The 21,870-nt window shown below is 46.2% G+C and overlaps 2 protein-coding genes across 2 annotated transcripts; both read right to left on the bottom strand.

Moving 5' to 3' along the window:
- Positions 1 to 3,745: 3,745 nt before the first annotated feature.
- LOC142877119 (uncharacterized) lies at positions 3,746 to 6,296 on the bottom strand. Its single transcript, XM_076011502.1, has 2 exons — positions 6,033 to 6,296; positions 3,746 to 5,175 (listed from the first exon to the last, which is right to left on the bottom strand). The coding sequence occupies exons 1-2, from the start codon at positions 6,048 to 6,050 to the stop codon at positions 4,144 to 4,146; spliced, it is 1,050 nt and encodes a 349-aa protein (XP_075867617.1). The 5' UTR covers positions 6,051 to 6,296; the 3' UTR covers positions 3,746 to 4,143.
- A 9,819-nt stretch (positions 6,297 to 16,115) lies between these two features.
- kcnk9 (potassium channel, subfamily K, member 9) lies at positions 16,116 to 18,026 on the bottom strand. Its single transcript, XM_076011772.1, has one exon. It carries the CDS (start codon positions 17,616 to 17,618, stop codon positions 16,743 to 16,745), a length of 876 nt encoding a protein of 291 aa, XP_075867887.1. The 5' UTR covers positions 17,619 to 18,026; the 3' UTR covers positions 16,116 to 16,742.
- Positions 18,027 to 21,870: the final 3,844 nt, after the last annotated feature.

Genomic DNA, 21,870 nt, shown 5'->3' with positions numbered 1-21,870 from the left:
CTTTGCAAAACCAAGAGACAGTGCGACAGAATATTTAAAGAGACATCAAGTTTTAGAATGTTTACGGTAATCATTTTTTACATTTGTTTAGAATAAGAATACCATCAACTCACATGTTGATAATCATGCCCATTTTTGTTATGGCTGTAAAGTCATACTTACGTATGCTGCCTCATATTTTCTTGCTGTAGTTGGCCAATTCTTAGGTTTTCTTCCAGCAGTGTCTTCCACAGTTGGGCTGTTTGTCTGTTCCTTTAGTCTCTTTGCCCATTTTGCACTACCAAGGCCAGTTTGAGGAGTAAATCAGCTTAACAAGGGGCGCAAGCCAGCACGCCACACACTCGACGTCAAGCCAATTACGTAAAATATCATTATAGATTACATTCAATATTGATGAAACAATAATCAGATTACATTAATCTATTTGCATTTTTCTTATCTTCTCTCCTCTGTGGCCCCTCTGGCGCCCCCTGGAGTGCTGCGGCCCCCAATTTGAAAACCACATGCTTAAACAAATCGTATTCCCAGTTTACGACCTTTCTTCTTTTAGATTTCCCCACCACCACATCCACTTCTTGATTAGAATCGCAGACCCCACAGCGGGCCTGTGATTCGCATTCCAGGTGCGGACTGCCGTTCTTATCGCCGCGGTGCCTCGAACCCATTGTGTGGAGTTTTTGTGCAACCTGCTCCTGGGTGAACTTTCACCCTATCAAAAGAGCTCTGACAGTTGGGGAAGTATCTCTGAAACACAGTGTCAATATCCCACTGCTGGAGGGAAGGAAACAAGCGTCCAGCCAGGCCGATTTGCAGGAGGAGGGGGAAAGTGAGCGCAGGCCGGGCTATGTATAGGGCCGACTGACGGTTCGGGGCAGATGCACGTCATGAGTCGCGGTTGTCAGTCCAAAGGAAGTCGTCGCTGTGCGGGAGGGTTAAAGAGGTGAGTGTGAGTCTGAAACGCCACCTGTTGGCTGCAGCCTCCGGCCGCACGGGGCGTCTCATCCGACATAGCGGCGCAATAAAGGGGACAATCGGCGGCGGCGCGGAGACGACCGCAAGTGGCCGTATTTTGAAACACGAGCGCGCGCTCGCAACCTTGATTTGGCGCTTTCGCCACACACAGGCACATTTATTTTTACACAACAGTCGACAGATGCGCACTGCTAAGCTTCGTCTGGTGTCTGGCTCTCGGCATCATAGGATTAAATAGTGAGAGGACACTTTTTGCTGCTTTTTTTCATTCAATTGATTTTAAAGCATCACTTTTTTTTTTTTGTTAGCGTTTTATCGCTAGCTTTCATATGCAAAGTTGTGTGGTCCTGTACCAGGTCAGCCACCTACTGGTTTGCTTTGGGACTGGCATTTTAAAACAAAAATAGCTTTTCATAGTAATGCAGAGTGTGCCGCTCTAGGAGAGTGTTATCAACTCAATATTCACATTGTGTTTTTCCCCATTTACCCTTTGATCCTTTGATTTTCCCCTTAAACTTTAATTTTTTTATGATTTAAATTTTTTTTCCGTAAAATAAAAATACACGTGACAGTTGTAAATATGTGAGCAACTTATTTTGATCACTTTTCATCTCATAAATCCATATTATGTGACTTAGTGAGTTAATTTAGTCTCATTTTCAGTATTTGAATTCAAACCAGTTTTGAAATAACTTACGATATAATAGGTTTAAAAGGGTAAAATTTAGTTTTTCCTACATCAAAATCAGTTTAAACAAACACTCTTTGCAATTCATGTAGGCAGAAGGCTTCTCAAAGCAGGAAGGAGGAGTTGATGTTGGCACATAGCATTAAGCAAAGCCTATTCTCATAAGAGGGTGTCGGGCAGGCAACCAAACTCCAGGCCAGCAGGGTGCACTGCGCAATGGCAGTGGTCCCATTTTGCCTGTTGCAAGTTCAATCAATCACAAAGTTGATTTATAAACTACACTGCTCACAAGATCTTAGGCATAATTTTTTTTTCACTTTTTGGTGACATGCATAGGAAATGTAAAAAGTTCATGCAGTGATATAATTCACCTCAAACAATGTATTGACACCAAACTCCGGTGGTGTAGCTCAAACAACAAAAATGCCAGTGTCTCAATGACATCACATTACCTTTATGTCCAGCATCGTCTTGGTCTGAATGAGTCAGAAGGTAAACTGCCAGAAGAAGAGAACGGTTGACATGCAAACTGTTGTTGAAGCACAACATTTAGCGACGCATTCATGGATACAACAATCTGTCACACGTCTGTGTCCTTTGCATTTAATTAATTACTGTTGGACATGTGCATTCAAAAATGTAGCTCTCAGAAGTTGAATTAAAAAAAGTGTCTTACGATTTAAAATTTCAAAGTAGATATTAATTTAAAAAAAACCAAAAAAACAGAGTGTTGCTTTAAAGAGGGCAAAGTTTCTTCTTGTTTGAAAAGAGTGGAGAGTAATGAGGCGACAAAAAGGAGATGAGCAGCTCAGTTCCCAGCCCTCCCATTGGTTGATAGTGGTCAAGAAACAAACTGGACTTGACGTAATGAGACAGCATTGACTCAGGTCTTATCTCACAGAGGCAGAGACGTTCAATGATTATTTTATCGTTGAGGCCACAGTGGAGTAATTAGCGCGCGATTGTGGCCACACGGAAGAGGCGAATCCCTCCGGCTGTCATCGCACTGGTGTTCTTTTTCATCGCGGCTTTAGCAGACAATAATAAACTGGTCAGTAACTGCCAATAAAGGAAGGCCTCTCCCTCTCCCCACATGACAGCTCTGTTTACATAATTTTCCTTTTCTGCAAATCTGTTCTTTCCGGCCATCTACAGTGAGCGATTGAACCGCCAAAAGCCTCATTCTGCCTGTTTGTCCAAATGGAAGCAGCGCAGCTCCCTGATCTTGGGAATAGTGTCTTTGGAAATGGGACAATTCATGACTTGGATCGACCTGGCATGCTCTTTCAGGAAACGCTGCTCGCTCATTGATTTACTTTCTATTTCCAGGGGGGCTTGGGGGGGCTGAGAGGGAAAGTGCGCCGGGCCATTAATGAACTTTAGATTGTTCTGGCTCAGAGCCAGCGATCCCTGCCACGCTTGCCGCTCGCCTCTCGGGGAACAAAGCGCCGCGCTCCGCACTCCATTTAATAAGAGAGCGGCTGGATATTACTGAGTGAGACGTCGGAGAGAGAAACGTTACAAAGAAAGTTTGGGAAAATAGCTTTATTTGCTGTTGAGCTTGTGCTTTAAAACAGAACTGCTTAAAAACAAACAAACATCTAAATAACTGAAAATCTCTGACTTTCTGAGTTTAACATTGAAACCACTTCCACAACTTTGTTTATCCAACCCCAAAGTCCATTGGGGTGTGTGTGTGTGTGTGTGTGTGTGTGTGTGTGTGTGTGTGTGTGCGCGCGTGCATGCGTGTGTGTGTGTACACATTACATCTTTGCCGTGTTAATGTCAATGGGTGGATAAAGATGAACTGACAGACCTTGTTTTCGAGGACGCTTTGAGTCCAGTTGAATGCAGAGGCACTACACAGGTCCAAACTATGTACTGCCTGGAATTGCATATCCAATTATCCAAAATGTCATTTTCTAATGCACTTAATACATTTGATGTATGTGAGATGCTTTGCCAAGGGAACCTTGAACGGAGTCAGGTCAGTCTTATGTGGAACTGTCATGTTGCATTTTGACTTTTCCTTTAACTGGGACGAATAAGAAAAGACATTTGAATCTTTAATTAAAAAAAATTTGACAGGACATTTAGCCCTCTGTTTTCAGTCTGTTTTCAGTCTTAGATCCCTGTTGGACCTTCCACTTGCTCTAAAGAGGGCAAAAACAAGGTGCTTGTGATACAGTAAGGGTTGGGTAAAAAAAACAAACACACACACAAGGTACCAGTCAGTGTATTGTACCCTTTATGATGTCACAAAGGGCTGTTTTCCTGCATTTTGGAGCAAACTGAAGCATAAATAGATAAATAAAAAAAAAGTAAAGTCGGACTTTTCCTTCTTTCAGTCAGAGGTTCATGCAGGTTCGCATTGTTTCCCTACAAGTGCTTTACGGCTTTGCCGTAAATATTTACATTGCCACTCTTCACTGTAGCAAAAGTGCAAAAGCTCTAAAACTCATGTGCCGATCAGGGCGGGAGAGCTAACAGGGCTCCGCACTGTCGCTCGCAGCTGCGTTTTTTACTGCCCTCGCCCCCCAGTGGGGAACTCTCGGCTTTACACCTTCCCGCGCCGGGTCGCCGCTCCCGCCCTCCGCCGACTCTCTCCTCAGAGCGATCCTCGCGGGCCCCGGACCGCCCCCCGTCGCTCGGCCCCGCCGGACCCCCGCCGGCTCCCAGGGGTCGGCTGGGATGGGAGGCTGCTGGACGCCCTTCCCGGCGTGACCCTGTCCTTTCACCTGGACGCCCGGGCACGGCTTCGCAGCTAATCCCGGGTGCTGATCCTCCTCCAGGCGCTGGGCCCTCCTCAGCCTCTGCCGCCTCCCCCCGGCCTCCAGCGCGCTGGGGCTGGAGCTCCGCCGTCCCGCGTCGGGACTCTGGCGCCGGCCGGCGCCCGCGGCTCTGACCCGCAGGGAGGGCAGGAGGGAGGGCGGCTTGTTGTGCAGGGGGGCCGGCGTTCCCCGGCACACCACGCCCTCCAGGCTCCAGTCCTTGTCGGGCTGGGCGGGTTGGCAGCGGCTCAGCCGGGGCCTCGGCGATCTGTTGCGGGATTTGAGAGGCTCGACGGACGCGGCGGGGCAGGCGAGGGGTTTCAGCACTCGCTGCCTCGCGCAGGACCTCGCCTTCTTCTTCAGGGTCTCGGGGTTGGCGCTTGCGTCCGCCTTGCAGGAGGCGGCCCGGCCTTCGGGTTCGGTCCACAGCTTCAGCTTTTGCCTCTGAGCCTCTCGCACTTTCTCCGGCAGTTCCAGCGGGGCGAGGGCCGCCGGCCGCCTGACCCGCTCCTTCTCGACCCCCCGGTCGAGCCGGGGCCCCGGGGTGTCCAGCTGCGGCGGCGGTGGCAGCGGGGCGGCCTTGCGGGTCAGCGGGGGGTCCTTGCCCTGACTCGCTGACAGATGGTGGCCAGGTGTTTTGAAGGCGCGTCCATTTTTAGCCGCCAGTTTGAGGTTTTGGCCGTTCAGATGCAACATGGTATTTTTAACCCGGCCGGCCGACGCTTCGTCCTGGTGGGAAGCCGCCTAAACAAAGACAGCGACACACATATCAAATGCAGCGGAGGCCACGATCCTGAAAACCGTTACCAAGGCTACATATTAGAACCGTTTTTAGCTCTTCATTTTTCATTCTTCAAAAACCTCAGCGTGATTAATTGTACAAATATAGATCCCCAGAGAGCAGCATATTTAGCCCTGTGTTGACAGCCTCCTCCTGCAAAGTCGCCTGGCCAAGACCCTGTGTTGCTTTGCTGGAGCTTCCCAGTGACAACAACAAGGATGATCCAAGAATAGTGCTTATATTACAAAACAAAATCAAAAAAAGACAATAAATGATTTATTAGTTCACACCCCACGAGGGGTTTCTGCCACAGATTGGCATTGGAAAGTACACAAATTGCTTTATTTTGTTTTTCTGTTATAGTTAGTGAAGCAGTTTGAAGAAGCTTTTCATTTTAAATTATATTTCAATGGCAAATTGTTATTCAAGGATACAAAATTGTAGCTTTTCATAAGGTTCCCGCAACCCCCCAAAATTGTAATGCACAGTCATGTTTCCTTGTAAAGTTGCAATCAATTCCAAATCTGAAGCTAAACAGCAAAACAAACCTCTTTCTTTTCTTTTCGTGGGTGTAGCTGAGGAGGTTCTCTTCTCAAAATAACCAGACGAAGTTAAAATCTGTTGGCTGTTCCACTTCATATTCATTTTTCTATTTCCTATTTTTTTTTCCTCACAACACACAGACTGTTCCCACACTTTCTCCCAAGGTCACTGCAACGAACATCTGCCACCACGTCCGCTGCCAATAACCGTCTTTTTTTTTTTTTTTTTTTTGTAAACAAAACTCGGTAAAAATCAGCCTTAGAGTCAGAATACTCACAGCAGGTTTGGCAGACATCTCCCGCCACTCCAGGAACGCCGCTTCTTCTTCTTCTTCTTCTTCTTCTTCTTCTTCTACGCCTTCTTCTCCTCCTCCTCGTGTGCTCAGTGGGTGTACGTGTGTGTTTGTTTTGCTCGCTCGGTGCCACCTGGCCACAGAGCCAGTGACGCTGCCACTCGCAGCGGCCTTTAAGCGGCCTTAACGTAATTATGTGCAGATTGGGGTCAGAGTGATCAGGCCGGTGATCTCCAACCACCTCCAGTTAGCACGGAAGCCGCCGCGCACGCGCCTATGGCGAAGCCTCGTTTTGCACATCACTTTGTTTGTTTTGTTTTGTTTTTTTGTTTTACTTTCCAACCCCACACGGTGGAGCTGGAAGAACAAATGGCAAGTGGGAAAATGCAAATGAGCAAGTCAGTGCCCGGGACTCGCCGCCAGATGGTGCCAGAGACCTCTTCTGCATATTCAGCGGGTGAAGCGGAGCACGTGTGGCCTCCTCGGTGGAGCGCAGAGAGAGAGAGAGAGAGAGAGAGAGAGAGAGAGAGAGAGAGAGAGAGAGAGAGAGAGAGAGAGAGAGAGAGAGAGAGAGAGAGAGAACTTCCTGGAGCTGGTGGATCAGAAACGAGACATACTCATGTTGAGGTAATTCAGTGCAATTGTAACGATATTATATAGAGTTATCAACAGATACGCGTGGAGTTTACCTGTATCTGCATCTCTCCCTCCTTTGGTTATGTGGATATGTGCTTCAGGATAAGCCAGGCATGGGCAAACTACTTGCTACTGGCTAAACTACTAGCCCAGGGGCCATATGCGGCCCTTTAAGCGTTTTAATCTGGCCCGGCAAACTCGAATAAATTATATTCATGGTAAGTAAGTCATAAAATCATCTATTTTTCAGTGTTTTAAGACTCATTTCAATGAAGAGCTAAATACCGTGGCGCTTCAAAGACATATTTTGTTGTATCTTTGCTTGTGTTCATTTTCAATCGACATTTTCTACACATCCCTCATACATATTTACAGGCCCCTCTGTCAAATTTTAGAACCCACAAAGTTTGCCCACCCCTGGGATAAGATAAGTTCCCAAACACTTTGAGCTCCTCATCTCGATCAGAAAGTGGTTGTTTTCTCGCGAAAACCTCCCAGTTCACAAGTACACAAGAGGAAGACAGCATTTGCACATGAGCAGGAAATCCTTTTGCCTTGGATACCAGCGTAATTGGATTCACCACGGAGTTCCTGTCTGGAGACGGACGCGTTTGGCCGTTCTGTTCGGGAATAGCGGAGTGATTTCCGGAGTGAGACATGAACGCGGAATTCTGAAAATGCGCCTCTTCGATCACGGCGCGAGGGTTGACATCTCAGCGGATGAAATCCTTCAAACACCTCAGTGCACAACTGTTCTCCCCCCCCCCCCCCCACCGAAAGAGCAGAGTTATTAAATCCTCCGTCGGCACTGCAGCTTTCTTCGTATGTTTCAAACACGGGGACGGGTGTTCAAAGAAGCACTTTTTCTACGTTAATGCAAATACACAAACGACGAGAAGCGGGGGAAAGAAAAGTTACCGCAAGATGTGTAACCTTTAAAGCTTCCGAATTGCACGAGACGATGCAATTTGCTGCCAATAGCTGTTGTTGTTGTTGTTGTTGTTGTTGTTGTTGTTGTTGTTGTTGTTGTTGTTGTTTTTTCCACAGCGCTGACATTTTCTGGGATGCAATTTTGGCCAAATTGTGCTCTAAGCCACGGCTTTGCAACTTGTTTTCGGTGCTAAATATCTCGAAACAAGTTGAGATAGAGCGTTAGTGTTGCCCGGGGGGGGGGGGGGGGGGGGGGGTATCTGCAGATCTTAATCACCCGCAGACAGCGGCTTGTTTTAAATCTCGGGACCCTGCCGCTTCCGCGTCGGCCTCATTCATTTTGTTCGGAGACACACTGTCGCGGGGGTTTCTGGCCGCGATGGATGAGAGCGGTGGGCAGTTGCGCTTCCTACAGTGGATCAATTTTTCATCCGGCAGACGCACTCAATCATCGTTGAAAATCTCCCCGCTTGCCCCTGCTCCCCTGTTGTCTCATTCTGCCTCCGCCGCCGCCTCTGCCGCCAGCAGCACCATCGCCCACCCTCACCCCCATCCCCACCAAAAAAGGCACCTGCTTATTGCACAGCTTCATCATATCATTGGTATGTTGGTGATGGTCTCGGTGCCGAGCAGCTTGGCGGCGCTTACGTGATCGTTTGAGATGCGAAATTACAGGCCTGGCGCCAAGGCCTGGCCCCAACGCCTCTCTTCCACTGTTCTTATTGTGTCGCCCTCTGCGTTCGCCTGACGTTCACAGCTGACAGTATAATTAGTGCGGTGTGGGAGGGGGATAAAAAGGGATGCTGCCTGCTTATTCTCCCACCTACTGAACATCCAGCTGCACTGCAAGGGCTAGCTGAAAAGAGAAGGAGGCGGACACCGGACGGCCGTCTGACTGGAATTTTTGACATGTAGCATTTTTATGCAATTCCACATTTGCATTGCATCAGCGAGCGGAAAGGGTTTCAACCTTTGTGTGTGTTTCGAGGAGCCAAACGGCGGTCAAGTATACAGAAAAAGTGCACCCGTTTGCTAGCACAGCTAACATGCTGTTAAAAAGCTAACTGGAAAAAAAAAAAACTTGACAGTCTGTTTCTGTCGTGTAGCTTTTCCGAGATTTCGGATTCACGTTGCATCAGTACATTGAAACGTTGGAAGGCTTCTTCGTCTTTTACAGACAATTGCTGTTCAAGTGCATGTTAAACTTTAGTTTTGGTTTTCAGAAAAAGCGTACAACAGTGCAGACAAATCACTAAGTTAAAGGAATGAAGGTGGAAATATATTTTTCATGAGTACGGCATTGGCATGACTCCCTTTTAGAGATGGTTTTCCATGAATGATGGCACAGCTGTTTGAAAACATCCTTCCCCTGTTAAAAACTGTCTCATAAATGCAATTGTATCCTCTTTACTCATCTATATACATTCATATATGCTGCAAGTGTTCATATTATTAGTTTGACGTGATAGGGACCAACTCTTTAGGTTTCTATCTGTTATGTAGTGCACTCCTTAGTGATGACCACTAGAGGCAGCACCTGCACATCTAAAGACCCTACAGACGCCAGTCTCATGTGCGTCGTCATATTTATATTCAACAATTCAATAGCCAGTTAATTAAGTAACATTTCAATTCAGGAGAATTTTGGGAAAACGTCCTCTCGCTAGTTGTGTTTCAAAGATTCTACTTAAAGTGGAGAATGGTGGTGGGAGGGGGGGGGGGTAAGTGGGATTTCTTGTCGTGTAATGTTTGCTTTAAAGCTGCGGTTAAGCAGATTAGCACTGCTTCTGGACTGAGGCAGGTTAGCTTCTCCCACCGCATCCTCCAGATCTTTAGGTTAAGCCAAGATAAGTGGCTACAGGTGCTGCTTTATGTTTACTCTTCAGCCACGACACTCAATCCTCTTAGAACGTTTGGCAGGAAAGCAGATATGCATATTTTCTTTTTTGCTCTGAAGTGCACATCTGCAGTAGCCATTTTATCCTCCGCAGAACTTGTGAAATAAAGTGAAAGTTGGATAAGCCGAACGAGGCACTGGTGATTGGGTTACGGCTCCCTCGCAGCTACGATTTTTCTGCACTTATTGGATCCTCGCCTGAATTTCTGACTCTTTAATGCTGAGATAATTTGATTCCGCTCGCAGTGTCTCTTTGTGTTTATCAGCAGCTGTGCTCGGAGGTTAGGCTGCCCGAGTTTGAAATGTTAGAAGGCCAAACTTGGCTGACTGGTTATTTGTTTGTTTGAAGTTGTGTCGAGAACAGGGAGGTGGGATGAAAAGAGATTTGTTTATAAAATCTACATTTTTGTCTGAAAATCTGATGCTGAGCGCTGTCATTAGATAATTGAAACTGTTTGAATGAATTGGTAAGTTTTCTATCAATTTCAGAAATTATTTGGTGAAATTGTGCAATAAAAAAAAAAAAAAAATCACATTAGTGGCGAACAGATGGAGACGTCACGCACGTGGAGGGTTTTCATAAGGAGGCTCATCAGTTTTATTCAAGTGTGTTATGGCTTCACCCAGGCCCAGTAAACCCAGTGAGTCACCCACACCAAATCATGCACACACACGCACCGAAAGAAACAAACATACGAACAAACAGGAAGAACAAAAACAAAACAAAATAAACAAAAATAAACAAACTTACAAATGTAAAATGTTCAGGCTTGGAACAAACCTCCACCTTCTTGCCTTTTTGAATGCAACTGTACTGACATCAGGTTGGCGACTGTGGCAGAGGACACGGGTCGGGCTCGGCACAACCCTCGGGTCACTTCCTGGGACGATGGGGATTATGGTGCGTAACGTCATTTGTTCATTGGACCGACAGAAGAAACCTCTTGTTTAAATAGAAGTAATGGAACACAGCCTTGGTGGGGAAACAGATACTAGTGCAATTTGTGTCTCTGTTTGTGTCCCTGTCGCTGGAATACGTGGCGCCACTGACAGAGGTGGGTGGGGGAGGGGGCGGGGGTGTAAAAAGAAAGGGGAAAAAAAAATAAATAAATAAAAAAAAAAAAACGGCCTGCCACATGCGGCAGCCTCGGCGGGAGTCGCGGGAGCAGCCATGTGTACTTTTGCGGAGAGCAAACAAAGAGAAAGATTAGGGATGTAACGGTATCATCAATTTCACGGTATCGCTGCTACAAAGAGTCTCCGTGTCGCCGCGGATGCACGGCCGTTTTCCAGCCATCGCTCTTCAAGGGCGAACGGAAGCCAGATACGCGCCGCGGCTCCCCATAATTCTTTGCAAACCGCCCGCCCGCCTGTCGTAGATCTAGCTGTAGAGGGTGGAGGCTGCATCGGTTCCTGCCCCCCCCCCCCGTTTCCAGGAGTGAAATACACAGCAGAAAAAAATGTCACGTATAGGCGCGCCATATTGCTGAAACTAATGCGGGACTGCAGCAGTTTTTATGCAAATACTTCCGAAATTTAAAACTCATTTGGTAGAACTTTGTACGGAGGTCTTGGCGTAATGCCTCTGAGACAGAGCATTCAGAAGGCATCGTAATGCATTTGTAATGCTTTAAAGAAAACACAAAGGTCGTACATGTTCACAAGCAAACACGACAACATAGAACCGAGGCCCATCAAGGACCGAAAGCGGTGGACGTGAAGTGTTATAAGCTCATAATTCTTAATGTTTTATATTTAAATTATGGAGGGATGAAAAGTAAAAAAAAAAAAAAATATGGTTGGAAGTTTTGCACGTTTGACAGTGAACATACTTAAAAAAAACAAACAAAAAAAAAACATATGAATGCATTGTGCACGATGCATCACAAACTTTTTTGTAAGACATCGTAAAAATTGATACATTTGTATTTTTTTTTTTTTTTAAAGCAATACGAACGCATTAACGCACCGTAAAACTTCATAAATTTGTAGGAATGACGGACATGCCATTCAGTTTTCAAACAAACACCCGCCAAGGCATCGTTACGGGCACCGCGACACCTCGATATCGCTGCATCCCTAATATGGCAGCGTTGACAGACACACGGCTGAGCAAAAAATAAATAAAAATAACAGACATTCTCATCATTCGATGCCAAGAGCGGCAGCGAAAACCTCGACCAAAAAAATGCCACAAAATAAAAAAATGCATTTTTATTCATTTATTTATTTATTTTTTCCTGTTGAGGGCGACGACGTGCGCCATCTGTCTCCGCGGAGCAACATTGGGTCTGGGAGCGCCAGGACGTGGTGCGCGGCGCCGCGGCAGACAAATCTGAGCAATATTGCGCGGCGGCGCGTGGGAGGGAGGGACGGCTGCGAGGAGAAACCGCCCGGCGAGTCGCAGGCGAGAAGCTCAGCACTTCATTCGTCTCATGAAACGACAATCCGTTACTGCAGACCCCCCCGACCCCCCCCAAACCCGTCGTGACTTTGACGCGGATCGACCCCTTTGTCCTCAGATGCTCCCTCAGCTTGGGTCTCTTTTCTTGTTTCCCATTTGACCATCACTCTTCATGGATATGCGTCCGATCAGCAAAGACTCGGACCCTCAAGTGGGTGGAGTTTTTTTTTTTTAATTTGGTCCTTGGTCCCTGGGGTGAAATCTGGTCTTTGCTAACTGCGATACAAGTCTGGATGCAAGAAGGCTGCAGGTTCGAACCTTTCTACTCCGCGCCCTGGTCCCCCGCACTCTCCCGGGTCCCCCGCACTCTCTCGGGTTCTTCCTTCTCACGGTCTAAAAACACGAGCACTGACTGTAGCGCTGAGCGTGAGTGCGAATGGTTCTTAGGTTTTCTATGTGGCCCTGCGATACACCTGCGACTCGTCCTGCCTTGGCCTGGAGACAGCTGGTTCACCCCTCTCCCCGCAACCCTGAGTGCAGGAGAAGGTTGGACGGATACATTTCCAATGAAGAAGCCACTGCGGTAATGACATTGAAATTCATGAACTCTAAATCGACCCTGAAAGTTGGAATCCTAAAAAGATTTAGTCAAATTTGAAGCACAGGCATCCTATTTTTTTTTTTTTTTTTTTTTAAAATACATTTCTAAGTCAGGTTATTAATTCTAAGTAACCAGGGGCCTTTGTCTGACCATGAAAACTTCCTTATTTTCCTTGTTAAAATGGCAAGAAAAAGAAAAAAGAGAAAAGGGATGAAACCAACAACAGAATTCTCTCCGAGTTCTGCTCCCCGTCAGTCTGACTGCTCGCACTGCGTTTTGGATGAGTTTTGTTGAGTTTTTTTTTTTTTTAAGTCCCACTCTCTATAACCTGATTGCAACAGCCTTTTTTTTTTCTCGGAAAAAGAAAAAAAACTAAGAAAAAAAAAGACGCTGATTAACATACCAAAGTAATTAGCCGGAAAGAGGAAACTGTGACTCTGTTAAACTGTGAAAACCTGAAAGTGTGATGTGACTCTCAAGTCGGGGAAGTGAAGATTTCCTGTCATGTGACCAACAGGAAGAGTGGAGGAGGTTGCGTTGGGGAAACGTGGCCAAAACGTACGTTAAAATGAAAAATACGTTGCAAAAACATGACATCATAATCTTAAAAGGACCATATCATAATAAAAGTGATGGACAAAAAAAAGACCCAAGCTGCTGCAACGCTGGAATCTTCTACTCAATGGCTATGACTTATTTTTGTTTTCCGATGCAAGGTAAGTGAGCAAAAGCTGCTTTGGCACTGCGTGTATGTGGATACGGAAGCTACTACTACGAAATCAGATTTTCATTTTCAAGCCTCATGGTGTGGTGAGCTCGTTTTTTTGTTTTGTTTTGTTTTGTTTTGTTTTGTTGTTTTTTTCCAGGTGGCCGGGTGTGCGTCGATGCTCTCGGCAGCGCGCCCCCCCACCCCCTCCTCCCCCCGGGGAGCGGAGCTTGTACAGTACGTCGCTGTCAGCTTTCAGCTCGCACAAACGGAACCGGCAAGGAAACGCACGCCGCTCGTTTCTTAAAGGCACGTATGCTAATGTGTAAAAATACAGAATGCATCTCAGCCGTTAAAAGGCGTTCTTATTCCAAAGGTTTGTTATAAACATATTGTACAGGATATTTATCTTAGGGGGGCCGGTCGCTGTCGTCCCCCACCGGTAATGAAAACAATGCGTCCCAGCCTCTTATCTCCCACTCCACTGACGTTTTGTCTGGATGGAGTCCGTGGCATTTCGCCATTGGCCCCCAACCGGCTTTCGTCTGGCGAGGCATGTTAAGCTACCCAGGAAATCACCAGAAGGCTTCTTCTTCTTTTTTTTTCTTTTTTTTAAGCACAAGGCTGCTAAATGCATTCATGTTTACTGAAAATAAAAGTCTGTGTAGGAACTGTTGGCTTCCAGAAATACACCACCAGTCAAAAGTTGGGACCCACCCTATGAATTTAATGTCTTTTCTTTCACTCTCATGACTATTGACATTGCAGTTTCTCACTGAAGGCATCTAAACAACGTATGAACACACATGGAATTATGTAGGAAACAATAAAAGTGTATAAGAACTCAAACACGTTTTATATTTAAATTCTTCAAAATAGCCACCTTTCATAAAAAGCATATTTAGAGTTATTTCAGGTGTTTTTCTTTTTGCTGCATAATGACATTTATCTTGCTCATATATTTGATGGCTTCAGTGTCTGTCTGCTGTGTAGAAAGTTGGAAAGATTGCATGAGAAGGTGTGTGCAAACTTTTGACTGGTAGTGTGTAGCTTTTTGACGGACACAAGGGGGTAAAACACCCCCTTTTGGCGCAACTCTTTGCAAAACTATACAGAATTGAATACATTTACAGTTGAAATTGCGCGTTTAAAAAACGGCGCTTATAGCTTTTAGTCCTGTTCGTTCCGGGAGGTCAGACAGGGAGAGGGTCATCGAAAAGACCACGCGTTGGGACATTTGGGTGGAAGAAGGCGCAGTGGGCGTCAGTAACAAGCCCGCCATCAACGTCCGGAGTTGACGGGTTGTAGTTTATGGCCTCTTACGTACGGTGCAAACAAACAAACAAACAAACAAACAAACACAACTGTACACGTCGGCATCACGCGCGGAGCAGGCCACAGTGAGATGATGCATCTCGAGTTTCCCTTACAACCCCCCACAAGGGAAAAAAAAATCCTATACATGAAGGAAAAGGAAGATTTGATATGTACATCGTATTGGTAGACCGACGTTTGTGGACATCTGGGACTGTTTCCGGCCAAGGCGCGGACCCTCAAGATAGAAATGAAAGTGATTCAAACCAACAATTGGAACCAAGGGACAAAGAGACCTCACTTGATGACAATGAAGAGGGAGAATTTAGCAAATCATCAAACGCAGTCATCGTGTGGATATTCGCAATTGAGGTACTCTGCAATAAACTATTTCTGAAATTCTCTCCCCATCCAACATTACACAGGCTCATGCACTTTTCCCAGACTTTTCAAACACCCTTCTTCTTCTATTCCCCCCCAAATAAACCTGATAATGCCTCTGATATTTTACACAAGGTGGAAAGATCACGCTGACGTCGCCGGCCGTCCAATCGCCTTCGCTTGCAGCTCCTTTTTTTTCTTTTTTCATCGATGTGTTTGAGCGGTTGCCCAATAGATTCAAGATCGAACCCTGCCGATCTGCTGTTCCGTCAGCTGCTCTCAGTTCCGGAAGATTTCAGGAGAAAAATCCACCACCGCCCGAACCCTCTGACACAGTCATGTGAGCGCAGACACAAAGGCGCCGCCAAGTAAAGCAGCCGCTGGGAACTGACAGGCATAATGCTATCGCAACGTCCATCACTGGGACTGACAGTGCAGACAGGAACCTTTACTGCAATCGCTGAGGTGCGGTAAGTGTTTCAATAATTTGACGAGATTAATAAGTGATCAATAATTTATGCCACAAAGTTGAGTCGTGTTGCCTCGGCTGCATTGCTGATTAACTTTCTGTCTCATGCATTTAAAACCAGTCAAAAGTTTGGACACACCCTATAAATTTCATGTCCACCTTCTCACTGAAGGCATCAAAACTATGTGTGAACGCACGTGGAATTATGTAATAAACAATACAAGTGTAAAATAACTCAAACGTGTCTTATATTTCAATTCTTCCAAAATCCAAATTTCATATTTCAAGTGTTTTTCTTTTGCTGCATAATTCCATATATCTTGCTCATGTATTTGACGGCTTCAGTATCTATCTGCAGTGTAGAAAGTTGTAAAGATAAAAAATAAAATTGCATGAGAAGGTGTGTCCAAACTTTCGACTGGTAGTGTTTTTAATGTAATGTTCAAATGGCAGCAGGGTCTTTGGAATGGTGGATTTTTCCTTCCGTCACAATTTACTTTTTGAATCAATCGAATGTAAAAAAAAAAACAAAAACAACAACTAACTTTAAAAAGTGGGCCTGTGCTTCGTGAAGAAGACCAGATTGTACAGGAGGGCCGGCGACAGCAGCGCGATCCTCCGAAGACTGACGCCCCCGAACGACTCGGCTCCCCGGACAGACTAAAGAATGTCACGAAAAAACATGGCACACTCATTAAATGACACCAAATGCACATGCTAATATTGGCAACGGTATTTTGGCTTGATGCGCTGTGATACCACTGAAATATATGATTGCTTATAGGAAAGGAAAACAAACAAACAAACAAACAAACAACGGTACCTGATGCTTAAAGTCATCTTAAAATCTCTGTCTGCAGTGAGGCAATGAAATAGTACCGGACGCTCTCTAGTTGATTTTTCCTCTTCTTTTCAAGTTAAGGTGAAACAAGCATACTTGCTTTTTTTTTTGTTTGTTTTTTTGAAAAATAGCATCTCCCCCCTGTGTGCATCATTTGGTATGAAACCAGCGTTATTATATATCAATTTTTGTACTGGAAATCTGGCATAATCGCAGAGTTTGTGTAAATGAAGCAGTCTCTTGAAAAAATAGACATCCATGCTTCATGCTTTGCATTCCATTACGTCCCCCCCTTTGGCTCCGCACGGGTTCCTTCATTGGTCGCTTCCTCTTTATGTTACATACAACTCAAAGGGGGGAGAAAAGGGGGAAGGAGGAAAAAAAAAAGGTGCTGAAATAAGATTTGGTAAGGAGCAACCTTGAATCACGTTTGTGTGTATAAAACGTTGGAGACTCGTTTTTTCGTCTGTCCTTGTTTGTTTGTTTTGTTTTGTTTTTTTTGAATCTCCGGCGTCTTCAGACAGACTTCCTCCTCCTCATGAGCTGCTGGTGACTGTCCGTGAAGCTGTGGAGGCCCGGCGACGCCGAGCTCATGGGCGACGGGTAGAAGCTGTTCTTCAAGGTGCTGGGCGAGATCTCCTCGATCCGGTAGGACACCGAGTGAAAGTACTGGCTGGGGTTCAGCTGCGAGCTGAACGAGTTCTGCTGGGAGAAGGCGCAGCCCAGGCCGCCCAGGCCGCCCATCATCCCGGCCGCCGCCACCGCCGGCATCGGCGCCGGGCTGCCGAAGTCGTGCGAGCGGTAGCGCATGCAGGAGCAGACCGACTGCAGGTCGGCCACGTCGCCGCAGCGCCGCCGTCGCCTCCGCCGCCGGCCCCGCGGCAGCGACTCGTCCTGGATGTGGATGATCATGCTGCTGCGGTTGCCGGCCAGCGAGGCGCGCTCCTCGGCGTCCCGCCGCTCGTCCTCGCTGTTCATGGTCAGGAAGCGCAGCACCACCAGGTTGAGGAAGGCCCCGATGACGGTGAGGCCCACCAGGATGTACATGAAGCTGAAGGCCACGTACAGGGGCTTCTTCTGCAGCGCCCGGTTCTTCTGCAGGGCCACGAAGTCCCCGAAGCCGATGGTGGTGAGCGTGATGAAGCAGTAGTAGTACGACTGGAAGAAGCTCCAGTCCTCGTAGTGGGAGAAGGCGGCGGCGCCGATGCACAGCGTGCCCACGCAGGAGAAGAAGCCCACCGTCACCATGTTCTCCATGGAGACGTCGGTGATGCTCATGCCGCAGCACTTCTTGATGCGCTTCAGCAGGTACTTGACGAACGTGTTCATCCTCTCGCCCAGGCTCTGGAACATGACCAGGGTCAGCGGGATGCCCAGCACGGCGTAGAACATGCAGAAGGCCTTGCCGGCGTCCGTCCCCGGTGCCGCGTGGCCGTAGCCTGGGGAGAGAGAGGAGGCGGAGGAGTGGGGGGGGTTAGTCGTAGGCAGAGGCGGGAAGTAATGAAGTGCAAATACTTGAGTGGATTTTTCAGGTAGCTGCACTTCACTTCACTATTTCATTTTCTGACAACTTTTTACTTTTGCATTTGTACACGAATATCTGCACTTTTTACTTTTTTCTTTGGAAAAAACACTCGTTACTTTTGTGTTTAAAAGATACAAATTATGTTCAAGATAATCCACTTATTATTCTTTATTGTATTTGTTGTTGCTTGAAGTGGAGCCATTTGAATTGTTTTATTGTTAATTGTTAACTGTTGTGTAGTTCAATATAAAAGTGGATCATATTTTAGAGGCGGATTATTTTTGATTGGCTCAGCATTGGGGTTGCTGTTCAGTACATTTTCAGTACAGAGAAAATCATCTCAACATTTTGACTTCATTCTCAAAATTTCCACTTTATCATGAAATTTTGACTTTATTCTCAAAATTTCTACTTTTACCTTGAAATTTTGAGTTTATTTTTTTCGAAATTTCCACTTTAATAATTAAAGTTCAACTTTAATCTCAAAATTTCGACTTTATTCATGAGATTTTAATCACGAAATTTCATCTTTATTCTCAAAATGGGAAAAAAAAAGAAGTATTTTGTCGTATTTTTTCTGTCTTCTTGTGGCCCTAATTCTTTTCTGTACTTTCGACACTGCTGGCTGCGTGGGGGGAAAAAGCTGACGCTGAAGTGCTTGCTGGGCGGCGGTGATGTCACAGGAAGCCCACGCCACCAACAACCCCACACTCACCCACCCGGATCATCGCTTGTTTACAAACACGACAAGGCAGGAGACACGGGGGGGCGGGGGGGGGGGGGGGCTAGCGCTGCCAGGAGGAATATGAAATAGGCCCCCCGCCGCAGAAATGTGTCCACTCATTAATCTTATTTGGGGACTCAAAGATTACGGCGAGTGGATCGTCCAATTAGTCGGAAGTTTCCGGAGAGGTAGAGGAGTTTGGTCGGGGGGGGGGCGCGATTGAAAAAGGAGTCACGGGGGAGCCAGTGAAGCTTTTAGCTTAATTAAACTTTATCTTTAGGCCACAAGCTGCTGAGTCACACACACACACACACACACACACACACACACACACACACACACACAAGGCTGGTGGAAATCAACCGGTGGGGGTGGGGGTGGGGGTGGGGGAGAGGGAACAATGGCCTTCGTATATTATGTCGCGGCGTGGCATTTTCAAGAATGAAGGATACCCGGCGGTTTTCCGGGGGGGGGGGGGGGGGGGGGGGGGGGGGGCAGCGACGTTACATTAGGGATTACGGGATGAATGAAATCTGCCGCTCTTAAATATGCAGCACTTTGAATGGTGAGGGGCGAGGGGGAGGGTGTTTGGCGGTGGTATCGATCATGTTTCTTCCATGGCAGCCCATGACTGGGTGTATTAAACACCTCGACCACAGCCAAGAGACTCCCACCGTTGGCTGGCGGACGCACCGCTACCACCCACCGGTGCCTGCCAAATGGAGACGCAGTATTTTTTTTGGTTCACTGTGTTTTTATTTATTTTTTTATTTTTTTACCAATCCCTTCAAAATATCGATAGCAAATTTTCCCTTTTGGATGAGTAGCAACTTAAAAGTAAAGAATAAAAGATCAAAGAATCAGCAATTCCATCGAGATTGGAGTTCAATTCAAAATGTTTGAAGCGCAGGCAACCACAGTCCTTCCAGCTGTCAAACTGGCATATTTCATTTTACATACACTCATCCAAATCCACTGCCGGCCTGTGTGAAGTGGGTTGTGTGGAATTCAGCCTACACTTGGTGCACGTAATGAATGAAATACTAAAATATGCTCGCATTTCTTACGATATGTGATGTGATCTTGGTGGCCTCGTGGTGCTCTGCCTGCCCTGACACTAGAACAGGCATGGGCAAACTATGGCCTGGGGGCCATATGTGGCCGATTAAGTTTCTTTAATCCGGCCCCCCAAACTTGACGAAATTGTATTAACGGTAAGTAAGTCCTAAAATAGCTGTATTTCATCATTTGTTTCAGTTTTAAGAGTCATTTTAATAAAGAGCTAAATACTGTGGGCCTTCAAAGACACACATTTTGTTATCATTTTCAATTGACATTAAAGCACGTTTTTCTACATATCCCATGACAGATTTCTTTCCTCCATGAAGTGGGTCACCGAAACACATCCATCTGCTCCTGCTCCGGCCCCTCTGTCAAAAAGTTTGCCCACCCGTTGGACTAGAAGGTCAAACCAAAAACAATACCAAAATGCTCAACATCAAAGGTCGGTCACAGCTTCTTCGGGTAAGAGTGCTGAAATGAAATTCCACAAGTTAGGATTAATGAAGTACGTCGAAATGGAATAACAAGTCCGTCTTTTAGCGAACTCTGAAGAGTGCTTGGAAAGCGGTGGCAACATTTGCGATCCAACCGAGGAGAATGTCCATTGCACTCAAACCAGCCAATCAGATTTGTGATTCAATCAGCCCGAGTGTTCCTATTGGGTGTGAGGTCCCACAATTTCTTTTGTGCCACTGCCCCGTGCTACCACTGCGTTTCACTCAACTCTTCCCAAAGCGATTTTCACAGCCAACCGAAAACATATTTTCCACTTAAAAAAGCTAAGTTTATTATTATCATTATTATTATTATTATTATTATTATTTCAGTCAAAGTCCAAATATTTAAACTGTCTCCACGCTGATCTCTGTAGCGGCAGCCACGTTTACGACTCATCGCGGTTCCTTCTTACCTCCTGCTTTCTGACGTGGCCTCCTCTAACAAAGCAAGGTCAACATACCCGGCAAATGTTCCGGCGGTCTGGCTCGGTTACCCCAGCGACCTCGATGGCGCCGGGCATCGCAGCGACGCTGCTTTATCAGCTCATCGACTCGGCCTGGGTTTGTCCTATCTAGTCATCAGAGCCTGCACGTGAAACAGGTGGCCTTATCAGCGTCCAGCCGAGAAACCAACGCGGACGAGCGCGCAGCAGACGGACCTCCGGCCAGAGCGGCTTGTTATCATCAGCGGCGAGTGAGAATTCATGCAAACAGCGTGAGATGAGAGCTGCAAGGTACCAGCCTCCAAAGTTATTATGAAGTTATAATATCGGATATGAAACATAGGTAGGCCCGTGCTGTCTACGTCCAGGTGATGTCATTTCCTGACAGTGTCGGAGGTCAACGCTTGAACACCCGCTGATCTAAATCTCAAGCGCAGCCTTTCAAGCGTGGGTTTGTGATGAGGCTTTTTGATAAGAACTCAATCGTCGACATAACATCTAGTCCTGCTTCCTAGTACATCAGCCCAGTACAATCGTTTCCCCTTGCACTTTATGCTAGCAGCTGTTTACAGTCAATTATTTTCTTTTGTACCCCCTTCCTCTCTGTCAGTGAAGGAAACCAATTTGTTGTAAGCACTTTCTCAAGACCATTTTCAAGGCTTTTTACTCGGTCTTGTCTCGATATCGGACTGGGCAGACTCAAGGTTTTTGATCGAGACCAGTCGAGACTCAGCCAACACTACAATGACATGATAATAACAGAGAAGAATCCGGCTGCTTCAGCTGTTTCGCTCTGGTTTTGACACCCACAGTGACACGACCCCTTATTTCGAGTCAATTTGTAGAGGCAATCTAGGGGCAAACTTGAATTGAATATATGTAGTCTTGGTCTTGTCTCAAACTCGAAACTCTCTAGTCCAGGAGTCACTAACTTTTTTGGCACTGAGAGCTACTTCATGGGTCCTGAGCCGTATGAAGGGCTACCAGTTCTCTAGATTCTCCTGAAATAACAAACTCTCTGAGTTATATATTATCATAAATGATATTTATCTACGTTAAGACACTTATCAAGCACATGAGTTCTCAATAATTATCAAAAATGACTTAACAAGGTTGGATAAAACTGAATTTCAGACGCAGCTCAACAAGCTGTGCAATTTCTTGAAGGGGTCTGCACGCTATTCATGAGGTCCTTGGGGGCTACCTGGTGCTCGCGGGCACCACGTTAGTGACCCCTGACTACAATGCTACTTTCTATCTATCATCAAGATTTAGCGTTAGTTTTAATATCTTCGGACCTACAGGAAAACGCATCGTGAATTTCAGTTAACGGCTGTCATCTGAATTTTGCCACCAACCAGAACTCAGATACTGACTCAACTTTATGTTTTCT

The sequence above is a fragment of the Nelusetta ayraudi genome, unplaced genomic scaffold (assembly GCF_046127955.1).
Source record: "Nelusetta ayraudi isolate G7.1 ecotype Tasmania unplaced genomic scaffold, CSIRO-AGI_Nayr_v1 ptg000135l, whole genome shotgun sequence".
Lineage (NCBI taxonomy): Eukaryota > Metazoa > Chordata > Actinopteri > Tetraodontiformes > Monacanthidae > Nelusetta > Nelusetta ayraudi.
The sequence above is the reverse complement of the archived record's forward strand: the minus strand, read 5'-3'. Positions and strand labels throughout refer to the sequence as shown.